Raw genomic sequence first — 20,325 nt, 5'->3', positions numbered from 1 at the left:
ACCATATTGTGTTTTGCAGAGATAGTAGAGTGACTTCTACTGAAAGTGCATGTAAAACCTGCACTAGTTGTTATTTTTGCGTTTTGTTTTCAATGGGGAAAACTGAAATTAAAAATGTAATAATTTTTTTAATAAAATCATAGCACGCCCTTACGAACATGCGGATTTGAAATGAACTGTGACAGGATCTCCCGCTGTTTGGACCTCCAGAAATCAGCTGTAATCTGCACTGGTACTTGGACAGTGTTTAGTTCCCCTGCAGATTTACATTGAACCCATTGGGCTGTTGGCGTCCTCCTGAGATGTTCTTTGAATCTGGTTAAGGCCTCATGCAGACGGCACGGTACGTGATTACGGCACGGACGGCCGCGGAGTGTAATCCGTGGTTTGTCCGCAATCACGGGCCGTGCACACAGAAGATGTGCATTTATTTCAATGGGACCGGACCGCAATTGAGGACTGTAAAATGACTTGTCCTGAGTTTTTACAGTCCGCATTTGCAGCCCCACACCGGCCCATAGAAATGAATGGGTCCGCAATAAATCCGGAGGAAAATTCACGCAGAATCCAACGCATTTTCTGCTTGTAAAAAGTGCCATGTAACCTCTTGACGCGGTTCCTGCTGTGTATTCCAGACGAAAACAGTGTCTGGTATCTAAACGCAGATTAGCCCCACCGAATGGGGCTAATCTGCATGCAGTTCCGTGGCAGTTTTTATTGCAAAACCGTGGCAGAAATAGGAAGGTCAGGCTCGACCAAATACACGTTAGATTTTTCCACATGAAATCTGCCGTATGAACATGGCCTTATACGATATTTGAAAATGGCTGGAGTTGTCACCTCTCCTGACACGTCTGTTTTAGTAAATACTTATATTCCACATGAAATAACAATTCTGGAACATATTTTCTTAGGGTATGTTCACACGGCCAGTTTTCGGGCCGTAATCACCCCGAAAAACGGCTAAAGATACGGAGGCTGAACGCCTCCAAACATCTGCCCATTGATTTCAATGGGAAAAACTGCGTTTCATTCCCACGGGGCGTTTTTTTACGCGGCCATTTGTAAAAACAGAGTGTAAAAAAAACGACCTGTAAAAAAGAAGTGCCTAACAGCTAAAAAAAAACGGCCGTAAAAAAACGGCTGAAAATCAGGTTATTTTCCCTTAACAGCTCAGTTTTTTTACGGCTGTTTTTTGTTTGCCGTGTGAACATACCTTAGAATTCTGCATTGTTTTATTTCACTATTGTAAATTTTATAACATTTTCATCACTCACTACAATATACGGCGCCCATTGTGTGACCCCTAAAGTGTGGTAAATGTCACAGGCTTTTATTTTTTTACTTAGCATGTTAAAAAAAACAAAAAAAATCGCATTACTCTACATGTTTAAACAAGCTATCTGCCACCCCATGACGTGGAAACCGCTTATTGTAATGATTGCTATAATCTGCATGCAGGCCTAGGCCGTAAGAGCGGAAGCACGCAACCGATGATGGCTGTTTAGCGCAGGCCCCGGAGCCTTCGGCCGCGCTCGTCCACGTGCATCGTTCTCATTGTCTGGGATAGTAAACACAGGGAGCGCGCACGCCACGCAAGCCCCACAGGAAGCCCGCGTAGTCTTGGAAAGAAAAAACAAATAACTGACAAGTCGCTTAACCAATTGGCGTCGCACTTCACGATCTCCACGACCAATGACGGAGCGGAAGAGAGGCGGGCCTTCCGTACGTCTGACGTCACACGTCCCCCGTACTGGCTGCAAGCCCCACCTTTTGTGTTTCCCGCACCGTCAATCAAAATAGGAAAAAAAAACGCGCCTGGTTCTTTCCGTCCGCAGCGCGCCTGTGATTATTGTACTCTAATCATGTTACGCGTCTAATAAAGCGACCGCGGCCAGCGCAGCCCTGCCCGCCCGGGCCTGGTGGCTTTCATCTTGTGGATTGTATTTTTTTTTTTTTTAATATCCTGCCACAAACACAATGACCGGTACGTAACAAAAAAAAAAAAAACACCCGCCCGCACGTCTTTAGCGGCGACGGAAAAGAGCGCGAGGAGCTTCTCTAGGAGTTCTCGCCGCATTGGGGAGTGCGAGGGAGGGAAGCGGGGCCGTCTAGGTGAGGAAGGCAGAGGGCGAGAAAGGAGGGGGAAACCCCGCAGGCTTCAGTCATGGCGTTTGATTCTGTCATTTTGTGTCTCCTCAGCTCCCGAGCAGCCTGTTAAGAGAGAGGAAATGGCCGCCATGGAGGTTGACGGGCAGAGCGAGTATCTACAGCACGGCAACAGCAGCGACGAGAGCGACCAAGGCGGCGGTGGTGAAGATCAGGTAAGAACTAGGCCCCATAGGCCTCAGCAGCATCATGTCGGCCGAGGCCTCTCTCTCTGACTCTCCCCCTTCCCGGGCGTGGGCGGCGGGCACATTACACGGGCACAGGCAGGGTGTAGAGGGCATAGGACACTAAAACACACAAAAATAAAGCCCACAAGAAGCGTTACTTCCTGTGTCAGCTCCGGAGCAACGGCCACCCACTTCTCTCTTTATGTACCCGCCCATTGTGGGTAGGACGCTCCGCCGTCAGCGCTCGTTGTGCCTCGGCGCCATCGGTGCTGCTGGTGGTGAAGGACGGTGCTGATGATGCCGGAGCGGTAAGTAATGAGCCGCGGCTGTATCATAGACAACCCCCCTAGGGGGAGGGAGGGCATATGTCCTCCTGAACCCCCCACCCCTCTACCTCCTCGGCTCACCCTCCCACCGCTCCTCCTCCCTGGTGGCCGGCTCTGGAGGGGGTCACCCCCATTCGTGGTCATTGCCCCCTTTACCCTTCCCGTTACTGTGTGTAATGTCAGCCGTGCCGGGCTGATGCAGTGGTGCCAGCTGGGTTGGAGGGCATCTGTCTGGGGGGGATGTGTGTGGATCTGACAAGTGTCGCACCTCTCTGTTATACCGTGCAGATGTAGGGTGATCTGGATGTAGGGCAGTAGACTGAGTTGACCTTGAAGTTGCATTAAAGGGACACAATGTCATCTCTGCTGCACTGCTAAATATTGTCTACTGCTCCCTGTTATCAGCCCACTGAGGCTGACTGAAGTGTTTTTCAGCTTTGCTCCCCCCTCTCCTTCCAGAATAGCCAGTTATGGTATGTCACGTGACCTGCCGCCCTCCACCTGTGATTGATGCTGAGACTTGTAGTTTCACAATCCCCGGAGAGCCACAGACCACTGTAGTACATGCAGCATTCTGACAAGCTTTGTTTTTTAATTCCTTGCTGTCAGTGAATGAAAACATTCTTGTTTACATCCAGAGACTGAAAATCTACACATACCTATCAGCTGATTGCCTGGAGAGGGGGTTGTTTGGTGACACAAGCCCTTACAGCCTTATTCACATAAAACCCCTTTAGTTTACTTACTAGATAAATATTTTATGCATTGTTTTTCAGGTGATTTTTGAGAATAAGCTGTTATGTGTGTACATGGGGAATAGAACTATTACTGGCCATTATATTACTTGTATCCTGCATTTTTTTTTTACCAGTTTTCCCCTCTGCAGGCTCTAATTCTTAATTTTCTTTGAGTTCAGCTCCAGTGGGGGAGGAGACTAGCTGCTATTATGTCTCCCGTGAGGTCCTGCTCCCCTATCTATCACACATATACACCTTTAGAAGCAGTATCTGCATCATGGAGGACATCATACAGCAGTAATGAGCAATATAGCTGTGAATCCAGCACTAGGGTGAGATATAACACTTACTAGAAGCTGCTGCACGTCTGTGTGTCTCTCTCCTCTCTGTCCCTTCAGCAATTCCCCCCTCTTGCTCCTCCTCCACTCTCCATAGCCTTCTGTGGGCAGCAGTTGTAAGCTGATCTCTGTACAGATTCCTACTGTGTACAGATTTTATCAGTAAATTCAGTGAGTGAACATTTAAGGATTCGGGGAGGGGTGTCTGATAAGTGGAGAAAAAGGCATTTTTCTCTCTTTTATTACAAAATTTCTTATGTTAGTTTGTACTATTGATTTCTGGATAAACAAATCAGTCTGTCACCAGAAATTGAGCCATCAAAGCAGCAGCACAGTAATATAGTGTAGTCTCACTGGAATATAACACTGGTTTCATTTTTCAGATGAGTGGCTCAGTTGCAGCGATAATAACGTTATTCTCCGCTCCGTATGCAAATAAACTTTTTGGAGCAACGATGGCGTCACCGTTCCTCCAAACTGCTTTACCTTCTATCCCTAGTCCGACCCTCCCTCCGTTCTTTGGTTGACAGGGCCATGCGCAGTAGAGCCGATTCGACCAGTGAAATTTCTCTGCTGTACGGCGCGGGCGTGCTCAGAAAATACAGGGCCAGGTGTGATCGCGTCTTGTACACTGCCTGGCCCTGTCAATCAAAAGAGGGAGAGTTAGACTGGGGATAGAAGGTAGAACAGTTTGGAGCAACGGTGACGCCCTTGTTGCTCCAAAAAGTTAATTTGCATATGAAGAATAAAGTTATTATCGCTGGAACGGAGACTCATCTGAAAAATGAAAACTGCGTTATATTCAGGTGAGGCTTCACTATATTACTGTGCTGCTGCTTTGATAGGTCAATTTCTGGTGACACTCTTTAAAGTTTAGTTCATTTTAGGGGAGTTCACACGGCGTTTTTTGTCTGCCGAAAAAATCTACCTCAAAATTCCTTCAGCAATTTAGAGGCAGATTTTGAAAAGCCAGCGTGTTTGTTTTTTTGTTTTTGTTAGCCATATAAATGTTATGCAAATAAACAAACGCTCCAAATGAGGTTTTTACAGCCTCCCAATGATTTCAGTGGGAGGTCAGAGGCGGAAACCGCTAAAAGAAAGATCATGGTGCTTTTTTTGTCTGCGACCAAACATGAGCCTTTCGGGAAAGCAGAAAACGCCTTTGCCTCCCATTGAAATCAATGAGGGGGGGGGGGGGGCGCGTTTCTTGGCGCTGATTCAAACACTGTTGCCGTGGCAAAATCGGCGCAAAAACGTCATGTGGTCTACCCCTTAAATTCTGTGTAAGTCTGGCCATGGTCACAGTATCACTGAAGGTAATTATTTGAGGTCATTATCTGCTGTAGAGGTTTTTCAGTATCTTTTGTGACTTGGCATTGCTTGTGCTTTTCTTGCAGCATTTTTCATGTGTATTCAATTTACTTGCAACACAGATTGGCAATTGTTATGTCTATGGCGCTAAATGATGGTACAGTGAAATAGGACTTTATACTTACAATTGTTACGTTTTATCACCAACCCAGGCCAGACGAGAATGTATATGTGCTACATTATATTTATGGGAAAAATTAATCCCGCAACTGCAGAAGTCTTTACATATGATTTTTTAAAAATGTTGTTACCTGTATTGCAACATTGGTTTGACTGGGGCCAAATTGTCCCTTCTATTTGCAGCTTTAAGCAAAACACAGTTCCTATTGAAATATTGGGCTGTCTGTATAATGCATGGATGTGGCTGGTCGTCCAGAGAGAAAGGAAACTCTCCGCTCTGGCTGATGGACTTTTCTGCTCCGGCTCTATTAACTTAGAATGCCCTAATAAGGTATTTGAGAAAGGGGTTTTCTAAGGTCTCTCATGCACACGACCATGTGTGCCGTCCGAGTCCCGTCTGATCCGAGGAAAGATAGGACATGTTCTATCTTTCCTCGGATCGGAGATACGGACTACTTTTCACGTACCCGTTTCACCCGCTAAAGTGAATTGGTCCGTGAAGACTATCGCTGCCACTCGGATGCCGTCAAAAACGGCCCGAGTGGCACAACGGTCGTGTGCATGAGGCATAAGGCTTTCACATTTATGTCGGAGGCTCCGTTGCAAATTCTGGCAGATTTTAAAATTCCATTTTATCTCAGTCGTTCAAGTTGCATGACCGAGAAACCGATGTTTGATTACACCAGTGTGGCGGCCGTAAATGCCACTCTAATCTAAATGACGGCTCTAGCAAAACCGATAGAGCTGTCACTCAGAGGGGCGGGCTTGTGTGTGTGCAGGAGCACTTCCACATTAAGTCACACCATGGTCGCACTTTTGATCGGTGCGCTTTGGGAATTAAGAATACTTTTCTTGTTCATGCAACTTTCAACCCCCTTAAAGAGGCTCTGTCACCAGATTATCAAATCCCTATCTCCTATTGCATGTGATCGGCGCTGCAATGTAGATAACAGTAACGTTTTTTTTTTTGTTTTTTTAAACGATCATTTTTGGCTAAGTTATGAGCAATTTTATATTTATGCGAATGAGCTTTTCAATGGACAACTGGGCGTGTTTTCTCGTATTTCCAACTGGGCGTGTTTTTTCGTATTTCCAACTGGGCGTGTATTGTGTTTTTACCAACTGGGCGTGTTTACTGGTTTAACCAACTGGGCGTTGTAAATAGAAGTGTATGACGCTGACGAATCAGCATCATACACTTCTCATCGTTCCCACCCAGCTTCTTTCACAAGAGACAGTGTGACGTCACCCACAGGTCCTTCAACATTGTCGTCGGACAAAGAAGATACATCGGCTCCAGGCGTCCAAAAGGTTAATATGCTTGTCTCTAGGGAGTTTGCTATGCTTACCTGCACATGGTGATGCTGCTGCAAATTAAACTGTACTCTGATGCCTGGGGCGGATGTGTCTTCTCTCTTCCGACGCCAAGGTTGAAGGACCTGTGGGTGACGTCACGCTGTGTCTGCAGTGAAAGAAGCTGGCTGGGAATGATGACGTCACCCACAGGTCCTTCAACCTTGGCGTCGGAAGAGAGAAGACACATCAGCACCAGGCATCAGAGAGTACAGTGCAGGGTATGTGCAGGTAAGCATAGCAAACTCCCTAGAGACGAGCATATTAACCTTTTGGACGCCTGGAGCCGATGTATCTTCTTTGTCCGACGACAAGGTTGAAGGACCTGTGGGTGACGTCACGCTGTGTGTCTGCTGTGAAAGAAGCTGGGTGGGAACGATGAGAAGTGTATGATGCTGATTTGTCAGCGTCATACACTTCTATTCACAACGCCCAGTTGGTAAAAACGCAATACACACGCCGTTGGTAAAACGAGAAAACACGGCCAGTTGTCCATTGAAAAGCTCATTTGCATAAATATAAAATTGCTCATAACTTGGGCAAAAATGATCGTTTTAAAAAAAAAACTTTGCTGTTATCTACATTGCAGCGCCTATCACATTCAATAGGAGATAGGGATTTGATAATCTGGTGACAGAGCGTCTTTAAGACGTAAAATGGATAAAGTATATTTTTTAGTGACGGCACAATAGTAGACAGAGCCGGGGTAGAACAGACTAAAATTGGTGGCTGAGGTAATTATTTTATGTGTGGCGAAAGGTACATTCTGCCTAATAGGAATGTATTTGTTCCTGAGCACCTGATGCCCATGCAAAATGCCTTTGTGTCTTGCTGGATGTCTAAAATTGAAGGGGGGGTTTCAGTGGGACCGGGGTTTTTTTTTTTTTGTTTTTTTTCTCCTCCTTTTGGTTTTCCATTTTCTCTTGGTTTTACATTTTTACTGTATTACAAATATGTTTTATATATAATTTTTATTTTATTTTTTACTAACTGGGGACAGGTACCTGCTGTCCCCATGTATAAATCACTAAAAACAGTGATCTAATGCGAACAGCCCAATAGATTACGGTTACCAGTGAAAAGGATATACACAAACATGCAGAGAAGACGTGGATCGCGTCTTCTCTGCATCCTTTCAAAACCCCTCATCCAGGAAATCCCTGTGAGGTCATTGCCGACATCATCGGGTTCCCTTACAACCGCCGGAATGTAGAAGCATGTGTATAGGTTCTTTTGTAACGGGGATCTGATTATTTTAGTTCCCTGTCACTAGACGGGATCAGACTATCTGTGTGACATCTTGATGCTGCCAAAGGCACTGCGTGCAGGAGTGCGCGGTGCCATCAGTCACCACATGTAAGTTAACACACAGGGACTAAACCCTTAGCCGATACTTTTAGGTGGTGTGGGCGGAGACGGGTTACGTGTCTCAGCTGTTTGATAAATATGGAGCAAGACTAACAATAGGTGCTGTCATTTGTGGTCATTGGAGACTGGGATAAATGACCACCAGGCACCAGTGCTGCTTTTCTTGAAAGAAACCATATACGATTGAACCAGATGTATTGCAGCCTGTCCAATCCCTTTTTGCTCTGATGTTGAGGACTTGTGGGGGGCGGGGGGGAACGACTAGACTCAAAGAACATATGAGAAAAATCTGGATAGCTGAAGGCTAGGGCTACAACACGACTTCTGGGCTTGCCTATGTCACACAACCAAAGATCGCTGACGCGCTGTCTGCATCTCAAGTAATGAAGGTGAACGTGACCCGTGAGTTTCCACGACACTCATGCGAAATCCAAAATCTATGGTTATCTGCGTTTGCGGTAACCGGCGGGTCGCTACACGGCCACATTCACTTTCATTACTTGCAGTGCAGGCAGCACCTCATGCTGCTCTCTCTGAGGTCACATAGGACAAAAGGGAGAGCTGAGCTTTAATATAGTTTTTAAGGGGTTGTCAAGGATTAGAAAACCCTAAGAGCTGCAATACCAGACAACACCTGGATTAATGTGGCTCTGTTTATGGGGGGGTAGATGCTTTATCGAATTGTAAATAATCCCTACTTGTTAGAAGGGTCCCTTGACAATAAGCTGATCAGTTACCCCCTGCTGCAACCTCCAGCGATCAGCTGCAATCTGTGGAGAAACCTATCAGTAAGTGGTCAGTTTCCCTGCATTGCCACCATAGAGGAAACTAAGCGTTTCACAGTGCCCATTCATATCAATGTGTTTGTTATACAGGACTGGTCCTCTAGAGCAAAAGACAGACTACCATGATGCCTTACCCAGGAGTCACATCTGTTAGAAGCTTTAGTTATATTGATTTCTAATAGTAAGTACGATGTTGGAAAGCCACAGTTATCAAAAAGAAAATACACAGGGGGAGGCGGCGGCAGCATTCATGCTACAGGCAGTGTCTAAACTTCAGCCCACTGCAATGAAGTGCGGCGATGGTTGGTTGGCCATAGCCATACATCACCTACAGGGAGCTGTCTGTATGAGATTGTCACAACCGCACAATACACAGGGATAAGCTGATCTGCAGTTGTCACCCAATGCTTTCCTGATTTGTTTCTATGCAATGGCCCAGGCATTTTCTGCCTGCTATTTGATGATTTAGAGACCGACGACAGACATAAGTTTTAACAGACCTCATAATTATAAGGTGAGATTTCATAGATTTTCTCCAGAATATCCTTATCATTTTAGTTTTCAAATACTTGGTTTATCTGTGGACCAAAAATTGCATTGCAATAATATATTTATGTGAAATGAAGTTACTTACTAATATGCTTTATAATTTAAAATTCTGTACTAAATGGTGCAGTTCAAACCCCAAGAATTATTCCTGGAAGTGCTGGAGCTTTTCTAATAATGCTGAAGCTCCGACACGGCCCCACGTCACTGAGGGCTTGCTTCATGTGCTGTTCGTGAACATGACCGCAAGGGGCTGTCACGTTGCCTATTGCTTGAGTCCTGAGCAGACCTTCAGCTAGTGCTCTGCCCGAGACTCCAGCACTGCTCCCGACGTCCATATTTGGTCAATTCAGGGGTTTCCTATCTGCCTGGGGAGTACAGCAATTCTGCCCATGTCACTGTCCATATATGGAAAATGATGTCGACAGCAGTACTGGAGTCCCCGAGCAAAGCATCAGCTAATGCTCTGCCCGGGCACTCCAGCCCTGCTCCCGACGCCACTGTCCATATATGGTCAGTGACTTTAGGGGTTTCCTATCGCTGGAGTTCCCAAGTAGATCACCAGCTGAGGCTTTGCTCGGGGACTGCACTACTGCTGCCGACGTCATTGTCCATGTATGGACAGTGACTGTGACGTTGCGCTAGCTGATGCTCTGCTCGGGACTCAATCAATAGGCAAGCCCTTAGTCACGTGGGGCCGTGTCGGAGTGTCATTGTTAGAAAAGCTCCAGCACTTCCGGGAATAATTCATGAGGTTTGAACTGCACCATTTAGTACAGAATTATAAATTAAAGTATATTCGTAAGAAACTTCGTTTCACATAAATATATTATTGCAATGCAATTTTTGGTCTCCGCATAACCCCTGTAAGTAGGAGCTATCCGATACTGCAGCACAATAATGAGGAAATCAAATTCCCCTTTTTTGTCTTGTAAATCTGTCAGTAGAATAGTAATCCTGGAAATTAAACACGAAAGTTAACTGAAGAAAAGCATTCCCGCATTCTACAGGGTTTTCCGTACGTGCATGAAGCAGAATTCGTGCAGAGAACCCAGGGGTCATTTTGCTCTTGATCTTTCATTTATTTTTTAAAGGGAATGTGTTGGCAGCAAAACATGATTTTTTATTTTTTTTTAGTTAAACAGTTAGTGTATAGGTGATTAAACATTGTTCTATTTTTATTTTTTTTTCACGAGTCAGGAAATATTATAAATTGGATTCTGATTTATATTTCCCATTGCTGGTCACTACATGGAGCCATTCCCAAAATTGCAGCATTGCATGTGGTAAAGCAACCACATTGCTTTATGCTGCAAAATTGGGTAAAAAGCCCTCGCTCTAGTGAGCTCTCAGCATCCCCCCCTCCTTTATCCTGGCTAGTGCCGGGATAAACGAGGGGATTGAACGGTCTAACCTCCTACACTGTGTGTTGCCATTTTTTGAGCTAACACACAGTGTAGTAGGTTTACATACAGTAGTAAACACACACAAACACGAACATACATAGAAATCTCTTACCTGCTCCTGCCGCCGCGGCTCCGTCCGCTCCGTCTGCTGCCGCTGGTCCAAGTGCACAAGTCCGGAAGCCGCGACCGGAAGTAGTAATCTTACTATCCGGCCGCGACTTCCGGTCCACAGGAAAATGGCGCCGGATGGCGCGTATTTCAAATTGGACTGTGTGGGAGCGGCGCATGCGCCGTTCCCACACAGACGGCGTACATTGAAGTGGATGGAACGGGCCCCGTTCGCAGTCCCTATGGGACTGGAGCTGCCGTATTCCATGTCTGTATGTGTCGTTAATCGACACATACAGAAATGGAAAAAAAAAATGGCAGCCCCCATAGGGAAGAAAAAGTGTAAAAATAAGAAAAAGTGACACACAAACACACAAATTAATCCAAACGTTTTTAATAAAGCACTAACATCTTTAACATATAAAAAAAAAATTTGTGGTAACACTGTTCCTTTAAAGTCAAATTTTACTGAAGAACCTGAGGATGTTAACATAGGCACCACAGAGAAGCATAGTATATACATTCAATGGTGTACGCACCTATACATGGGTATACAGCATTTTATATTAATAATGTCAAGCAAACAAACCCAAAACAAAACCGCTTTCCATTGATTCACAGGATGGTAAATGAAATTCATCATAGAAAGAATATTCAGCGAAGAAGCAGGCAAACGCAGCAATGTGTTTTAGGAAGTATATGGATTGGCTATCGTCCATGCTTGTAGCTTAGGGTGCTTCCAGTTCAGAAGAATAGTCTTTTTTGCATAAAACAATAATATCATAAGGGATCTGGTAGCAACATTGGGAATAAGGTCTTCCACTAGAAGGAGTAAGCAGACTTTATAGTCCAATATACGAGGAAGTCCGATTTTAGACTCTCAACTCCAGTACCTCAGCCCAAAAGTCAGATATGACCGAACACCCAAAATGTGTGAAGGAAGGAGCTGTCCTCCCTCTGGCACCTAGGGCAAGTAGGAGAAGAGAGCTTCCCTATTATAAACCGCTTAGACTGGGTGTAGTAAATTTGGTGGAAGAACTTCACTTGAATAAGCTGTTCCCTTGCAGATATCAAGGGACCAGTTAGGGCACCCAGGAGTTCCCGCATGATCTTCATTAGAAACAGAGGGTAGGATCTGGGACCATCTATCTAAGGCTCTGTCCGTTTTATTGGTAGAGACCCGTAACAAATGTTTGTAGTGTGTGGATAGCGGCTTGGTCAGTGTCTCCTGCGTTACCCAGTCCTCCATCGGGGATGTGCACAATCTGAGATCCTAACCTGCAAACTGTGACTAAAGGGCATGTCTAAGCTGGAAGTATCGGAATTTCAAGTGAGGTAGTATCCGATGCCCCGATAACCTGGTGGAGATGCCTGTCGGAATAAAGAGTTGACCAGGGCCTCATGACCCCATTAGGGTAGCCTCAAGATCCGTAGACTGGTTTAGATGCCTATGAGTAAACCACCACCAGACATATACCAGTTGACTAGCCAAACAATAGAGGTATAAGTTCGGTAAAGCTAGACCCCCCTGCTTAGCAGGCAGTTGGAGTGTACGAAGAGCAGTACGGGGGGTTCCACCCACCCAAATAAAGGACCTAAGATCCTTGTCCACCCTCAAATAAAATGAAAGAGGCAACCACACAAGGGAGTTATGAAAGAGGTCCAAAAATCTCGGGACAGACTTTATTTTAAATAGGTTGACGTGGCCTGAAGTGCGCCATTTGTCAAAATCCACCGTAAGCCGCTGTAAGAGCAGAGAAATGTTATCCGGTATAAAGGTGTTTGTATCAGGACTAATCACTATACCAAGATATATAATATTATCCGCTCAATGTGGGGGAGAATGAAGTGTCCCCCCTGGCTCCTGTATCCACTGCCATTATCAAGGACTTTGATAAGTTAACCTTCAGACCAGAGAACAATGTAAACCTATCAAATAACAGAAGCCAGGCTCGCAGTGACTGATCAGGGTCACTGAGAAAGAGTATCATCAGCATATAGTGAAGTCTTTTCCTCTTTTTCGCCTACATCATAACCCGTTATATCCCGGGAGTTCCTTATGGCTATAGCTAGCTAATGCAAATCGAGAAGGTGACAGAGGACATCCCTGTCTAATTTTGATCTTTCATTTATAATTTGCAGATGGGTGTGAAGCTTCACAAATGGTTGGGGCTTAGCTTGTCTGGGGGAGGGCTCCTGCTGCACACAGTTGCTAAACAGACAGTGCAGGCAAAATGGCTGATCTTTTTGGGATCTTGCCTTGTCTGGGACAGAAACAGAGTTCTTTATACATTTCTTACAGTCTTTGATTTAAATATGAGATTAGTGTCAAATTAGGGGAAAGTATTAAGGGGATAGTCCCTATCAGGAAATTGAATGCAGAACTCCATCCCCCTAGACACAGGAGTTATTTCCTGCTAATCTGTTCTACTTTTCTTTATTTTTTTGCTGGTGGGGTGGGGCTTAGTAAAGGGGCAGGGCTTAACAGTCTGTGTACCTTACTAGAAGGGGAAGGCTCATGCTTCAACCAGTTGTCTCCCTGCCAAACACAGGATTGTGAGGAGAAGGTGGGAGGAAATGGCTGATCTCCTGCAAGACAAAGTTTCTTTATATTTTTCTCAACATAAGGCCTAATTCACACGAGTGTGTTCGGTCCGTGTGTCGGCCGCATTTCCCGGACCGAACACACTGCAATGAGCCGGACTCCTAGCATCATAGTTCTCTATGACGCTAGGTGTCACTGCCTTGCTGCGGGACAACTGTCCCGCACTGTAATCATGTTTTCAGTACGGGACAGTAGTTCCACGGAGAGGCAGTGACACCTAGCATCATAGAGAACTATGATGTTAGGAGCCCGGGTCATTGCAGTGTTTTCGGTCCGGGAAATGCGGCCGACACACGGACCATATATCACGGATCGAACACGCTCGTCTGAATTAGGCCTTAATTGCAATATGAGACAAAAGAAGATCAAAGAGCAGCAGATTAGGAGAGTAAGTGCTAGGATTTATTTTTTTTGTGTATTTTGTAGGTTTAGTGTTTAACACAGAGATACAGGATGTGAAATTGAAGTCCAAAGTTAGGCTAGATCTAAACTTTTGTTTTAGTGAGCGGCAAATCTCTGTCGATAGGAATGCATTGAGTAGCTTGAAAATCTCTTTAAAATTGCTCCAGTCAAGTGATTTGCTAGCCCAAAATCGCAAAAGTAGCAGAAGCAATAGTCCCAAGTACAGAGTGGACTTCTCTTCACAAAAAGAAAAGCAGTGTGTTTGTTCTTAACTGCTATGTTTCCTGATTGATTTTCCGACTAGGGCTACACAGTATTGTTCGGTAGTTGCGGTAGTAAAAACTTCACTTTCATGACGTCCATGGTGGGAAAAAATGTCAGGAGTCCCCTTGCGACCATTGCAAGAAATCTCACTGATTTCTTTCAAGGTTGCGCGCAACTTATTTTCCCATTAACAAATATTGACATGGAGACAGAACTTGTGGCAATGCCACAATTTTACTGCGACACCATGGAACTCTTCTCTAATGGAGAAATGGTGAAGCCCATTCATCAGGTGACTATAAAACCGAAAAAAGAAAACCTGAGAATATTAATTGTTCAGTTTTGAGGAGTATTGACCTTCCATGTTAACGTTTACACTATATTAAAAATAATAATAATCTGATTTCTGCTTCTCAATACTGTATGTTCATCCGGGAAACCTTAAAGAGGCTCTGTCACCAGATTTTGCAGCCCCTATCTGCTATTGCAGCAGATAGGCGCTGCAATGTAGATTACAGTAACGTTTTTATTTTTAAAAAACGAGCATTTTTGGCCAAGTTATGACCATTTTCGTATTTATGCAAATGAGGCTTGCAAAAGTACAACTGGGCGTGTTGAAAAGTAAAAGTACAACTGGGCGTGTATTATGTGCGTACATCGGGGCGTGTTTACTACTATTACTAGCTGGGCGTTGTGTATAGAAGTATCATCCACTTCTCTTCACAACGCCCAGCTTCTGGCAGTGCAGCACTGTGACGTCACTCACAGGTCCTGCATCGTGTCGGCACCAGAGGCTACAGATGATTCTGCAGCAGCATCGGCGTTTGCAGGTAAGTCGATGTAGCTACTTACCTGCAAATGCTGATGCTGCTGCAGAATCAAGTGTAGCCTCTGGTGCCGACACGATGCAGGACCTGTGAGTGACGTCACAGTGCTGCACTGCCAGAAGCTGGGCGTTGTGAAGAGAAGTGGATGACACTTCTATACACAACGCCCAGCTAGTAATAGTAGTAAACACGCCCCCGATGTACGCACATAATACACGCCCAGTTGTACTTTTACTTTTCAACACGCCCAGTTGTACTTTTGCAAGCCTCATTTGCATAAATACGAAAATGGTCATAACTTGGCCAAAAATGCTCGTTTTTAAAAAATAAAAATGTTACTGTAATCTACATTGCAGCGCCGATCTGCTGCAATAGCAGATAGGGGCTGCAAAATCTGGTGACAGAGCCTCTTTAAGCTGCATGAGCCAGATGCTCATAGTCACCTGCTGAATGTTAATTGGGGAGAAAGGGCATGTGAATGTAGTCATCTGTGGTGGATGTGTAATTCTGGCTGATTATGCTTTTAAGCAAGGGAAGAGGATTATGTGGGAACAGAGGTGAATGGGTGAACAGCTGTTTAAGTGAGAAGGTGTTACCCAAACAGTGAAATGGAACGTTCAACAATAACATTTATGATCAATTCTAGGTGTCGATCTAACTTGGATGATAGATTTTCCGTCAGATGTGAAATGTTATTACTCTTTGCAGCATGTTATTAAATACTGTATAAGCTGCTACTTTATTGGTGGCAAGTTAGGCTGTGTTCACACGGAGATTTTTGCAGGAGGAAAATTCGCCATGTTTTTTGCTCACGCCCATTGATTTCTATGGGCAAAAAACTCCCCGAAATACGCTTTCTCTGCCTCCCATTGATGTCAATGGGAGATCAGAGGCGTAACCGCGCGAAGATAGGGCACGTACCTTCATTCTTCTGCGAGGCAGTTTTACCACTCGCGGGAGGAAACCGCTCCCATTGAAATCAATGGGAGGCATTTTCAGCCGGTTTTTAACTAGTTTTGCGGAGCGGTTTCCGCGACAAAAAACTCCGTGTGAACAGGGCCTTAGTTATGCAGTGTCTAGTTCTTTTAGTCTGATTTGAAGATCTGTCAGGGTACGGTATTGGAAGATATTGAGCATTTCCGCCTGCCCTATGTACTTGTGTTGAACAAAGATTTTTCCAACATGTAGGAAAAATATTGGCAATTGACTGATTCATTTTCTCCTAGATTACAGGGCTGGGCAAAAAACAAAACCGAAGTTCAGGGCAGATAACCAATGTCATCTTGCGCATTTCGGTATTCTCGTTTTTTTCCTGGTTCAACTGTATCTGCTTCCTTAGGACAGTTGAATCCTATAGTAGAGCAGGGAACTGTCAGAACCCTGCTCTGTTATTCACTGTATAATGCTGGCCGCTCACAGCTCAGCGCAGACAGGAATGATGACGGCACTGCCTCACCTGTCTGCGCTGAGCTGTGGGCGTCTCGGCACACAGTCCGCTGAACTTCATCTTCTTGGTCCACGGTGTCTAGCATCAGTGCTCGTCCCAATTGTATATTCACGGACAATGGGAGATGTATACAGAGATGATGGGGGTCCTACCTGATGCCATAGCACTTTACGACCGTGCCAAGTAGATGGTTCAGCACGCAGTATAGTGGAATAAGGGTCTTAGTTGTGTTTACAGCGACACGGAATCTCTGTATCCAATTATACAGTGTGTTAAGGAATGTTTTATTAATGCCTTTTTCTAATGAGGGGTTCGGACAGAAACATTGAGCTAATATGCAGGTTTACCACAAATTACAGCGTTTTCAAGTGATGCATTTTGGCAGGTAACAGCCACTTACCTTAAAAAAAACAAAAACCTGTGGACATAGTCATTTGAAAACTGCTCCGATTTACGGTAAAATCGCATGATGACTACGTTTTCATCCACATCCTGGGCACTACGTGTTTCCGTACTCTAAAAGTTCTTGTTGCAATAACAAGTCACGTTTGCTCCTAGTGTGGTCTAAGTTTAAGACCTCATGCACACGATCGTATCTTTGCGGACGCAATTGATCCGCATTTTTGCGGCTAAATTGCTTACCCATTTTCTATTGCCCCACGCACTCGACTGATTTTACATGGATCGGTGTGGGGGCCGTAAATCCGGACCACGAAAACCTTAGGACAAGTCATTTTACGGTCCAGATTTGCAGATTCACGAATACTAGTAAAAAAAATTACCGGTGGCACACTGATGCACAACAAGGATTTTTTTGTGGTCAGGCGGAACGCAACGGACCTGTAGTTTTCGGAACCAATACGGTCGTGTGCATATGAGGCCTTACAGAGTTTTGTCTGATCTTTTTACATATGCTCAATCACATGGGTAGTATATGTACATGCATGTAGATCCCGATTACAAACTATGGATGTCTAGTTGTCTGCTACATAATTATATATAAATCTCTAATGGGTAATGCAATTTATTTCCACTGTTCTTGATTGCTTGTCTCTTGGATATGCCACTAGTATATGATCAGTGTGAATCCATCCCCTTGGACCCACACTGATTACAAGAAAAAAGGATCGAAAGATTGGCAGAATTGTCATAGTGATAATTTAAAGGGTTTTTCCATCCGATAAAAATTGATGGCCTATCAGGATAGGCTATCAGTAGCTGATGGATCAGGGTCCGACTCCCGGGACCCCTGCTGATCAGCTATTTTGATGGGGTCGCAGCGCTCGTACAAGTGCTGCTTCCCCTTTATTTCTTGTTCACTGTGAATGCTTGACACATTTAGTGGCGATTCACAGGTATTGTTGCCTTTTCTCTTATTGAAGAGAATTGGAGAAGGCTGCAATACCTGTGAATCGCCGCTAAATATGTGTCAAACGTTTACAGAGAGCAAGTAGAAAGGAAGGGGAAGCGGCGCTCGTACGAGCACTGCGGTCTCTTAAAAAAACCAAAAAAAAACCTGATCAGCTCGGGTCCCAGGAGTCAGACCCCGACCCATCAGCTACTGATTGCCTATTCTGAGGATAGGCCATCAATTTTTATTGGCTGGAAAACCCCTTTAACAGAGTTTCAGGCAACGACTAAAATGGTCGCAAATGTGACTAAAATGTTACAAATGCCATTAGCTAGAAGTAGCTTAGGCTGTGTATGGCAGCCCCAGCTGAAATTCTCTGTGCTTTATACTTGTAATGTGCTGTGAGTGCGGGGCCACTGGACGGCATTAATTGATGTATGAGCTAGACTGATGGCTCATTGCAAGGATGCCTGATCGCCAGAGAGTATTTCCTAGAACTGGCTAACAGACAACATTACAGCTCCACATCGCCCAGGTAACCAGGCTCACAACGTGCTGCTGATCTCTCCTTCCATAGGTAATCAAATAATTCTGTTCCGTACGGAACAAAATGGTTCAGTACGGAACAGCAGTTCCGCGGGAAGGCAGAGACTCCTAGCATCGTAAAATGTCTATGATGCCAGAAGTCCCATTCACCTGCATCGCGGTCGGACCGGGAAGTCCAGCTGACACACACCGTTTTTCGCGACCCGAACTCTGCCGTGTGCAAGAGTTGTCGGTGGTTAGCACTGTTGTCAGGTACTCCAAAAACATACTGATGGGTTAATTGGCTGCTAATTAAATTGGCGCTAGTGTGTGATGGGAAAATAAGATTGCCCCCCCATTGGAGACGGGGATTGATGTTAATGATGGCAATCTTCACAGTGGTGGCAACTCTTGTTGGCATCATATAAGCTATGGGAAATAAACATAGGTGAGCGACTTCCTAACATCACTAAAAACTACATGTCCCAAGATCCTCTGCTCTCTCGAGTCTTCCTCACTGGTTGCTAGACAACGGTAGTCACATTTTCTGACGTACGGTTTACAACGGTAAGAGCTAGTCCTTATTATCCATGGTCACAGAGACATCCTTGTACATAATTACAGAGACAATCTAATCAAAGCTCCCTTCACATATCTGTTCCATGATTTAAATGGAATTGTTCATATTTTATTCAGCTCACCTTAAAATGCTGCAAATGTTACACGTCCTAAAGAAGTCTTCTCATAGATTATTTATACACAGTGACTATCTTTTATCTAATTTCAGATCTCGCACTGGGTGTTTTTGTTCCTTGGGAATAATCTAGATATGTATTTTTATTTTTAAGGAGGCCTACCAAAAGAAACGGGAAAAAATAATAATTTAGTGCACATTAAAAATGTAAAACATTGTTTAATGTCTTTCATCTATGCTAAGGTAAGATTGAAGTTACAGGCCACAGCCTGAGTCTGCACCACTGAAATATTCTAAAAACATGTCTCCTGATTTCTCTCGCAGTGTTGGCATTCAGATCATCAATATGTAATTATATAATACATAAATTATCTTAACTGACTTGAATATTGTGAAATCTGTATGTGTATAAGAACATGTAGATGGCGATTTAGCAATGCTGCACCTGACCGAAATTAGAAGGGAACATGTCCTCAGATACACTCAGTAATGCGTCCTTAGTCTTTGGGACTGTAACTTCAAGCAATCTTAAAAACAAAAAAAACAACTGTCTTCACGGTTAATTTTTTTTTTTATGTGCACTAAAGGAACCTTGTTTTTTTTCCCCCCTTTCATTTCTTTTGTTAGGTCACCTTTAAAGAGCATTTGTCAAAGCTTGCCAACCTTATTAATGAAGTATGCCCCGCCATGACACAGGAGCACCTCCTCATGCCACAGGTAAAGGCTGTGGTCTAAAGGTTTGGACCTTTAAAATGGCCGTACACGTTAGATAGGGAGCAGTTGGCACTTGGTCAATTGGTTGTCCAGTTGATCGTTTGTACGAACCATTAATCCTGCTCCCTTTCCCAAAAAAACATTCCAGACAGCATTGACCATTACAGTCATTACATTACATTTGTCACCTTTTCAGCAATTGTTCGTTTTTCCCAAATAAGTTTTTTGCCAAGAATGCCATACCGTTTCAATGTGATCCGACAACTTTTTAAGCAGATGTCTCTGTGGTGTTTGTATGGAAATATTGAACAAATAATTTTAACAACCCTTTTGGATTATTTCTATTTAATACGTGTGGCCACTCAAATAAAGTAAGCTATCTATACTTAACTCGTTTACTATAAGGAAGGACTCGGTTCGCATGGATTACAACCAACCAAGTTCTTAAGCATGCCACCACTAATATTGAATTAAGTTTGTCATGATGACAACCCCCAATCGAGCCCCCACCATTTGAGCCAGAACGGATAGCTGATCTGTAAGAGTGGCTCCCACTCTGGTTTATCCCGCTCGTCCATGCATTACAAGGACAGCCTATCGTTTCAATGGCTGCCATGTAATGTAATTGGCCACTGCAGGAGAAATGTATAGCTTGACCCTGCTTATTTTTAAAAGGACCCAACTCCTGAAACGGGCTTGGCG

General features: G+C 44.4%; 1 protein-coding gene across 6 annotated transcripts in view; it reads left to right on the top strand.

Moving 5' to 3' along the window:
* The first annotated feature begins 1,725 nt into the window (after nucleotides 1–1,725).
* SP3 (Sp3 transcription factor) overlaps nucleotides 1,726–20,325 on the top strand; it is a 41,080-nt gene continuing 22,480 nt past the window's right edge. Inside the window, exons 1-4 of one of the 6 annotated variants that reach the window (XM_075829478.1) lie at nucleotides 1,726–1,987; nucleotides 2,203–2,324; nucleotides 3,579–3,731; nucleotides 19,537–19,626. In XM_075829478.1, coding sequence (XP_075685593.1) covers nucleotides 1,981–1,987; nucleotides 2,203–2,324; nucleotides 3,579–3,731; nucleotides 19,537–19,626 — 372 coding nt within the window. In that variant the 5' untranslated portion in view covers nucleotides 1,726–1,980. Of the gene's footprint in view, nucleotides 1,988–2,031; nucleotides 2,116–2,202; nucleotides 2,325–3,578; nucleotides 3,732–7,861; nucleotides 7,938–19,536; nucleotides 19,627–20,325 lie in introns of those variants that run through there. The other 5 variants (XM_075829479.1, XM_075829480.1, XM_075829481.1 and 2 more) reach the window with 5 other exon arrangements.

Source organism: Rhinoderma darwinii, chromosome 6 (genome assembly GCF_050947455.1).
Source record: "Rhinoderma darwinii isolate aRhiDar2 chromosome 6, aRhiDar2.hap1, whole genome shotgun sequence".
Taxonomy (NCBI): Eukaryota; Metazoa; Chordata; class Amphibia; order Anura; family Rhinodermatidae; genus Rhinoderma; species Rhinoderma darwinii.
Note: the sequence above shows the minus strand (reverse complement) of the source record. Positions and strands in the feature narration are given on the sequence as shown.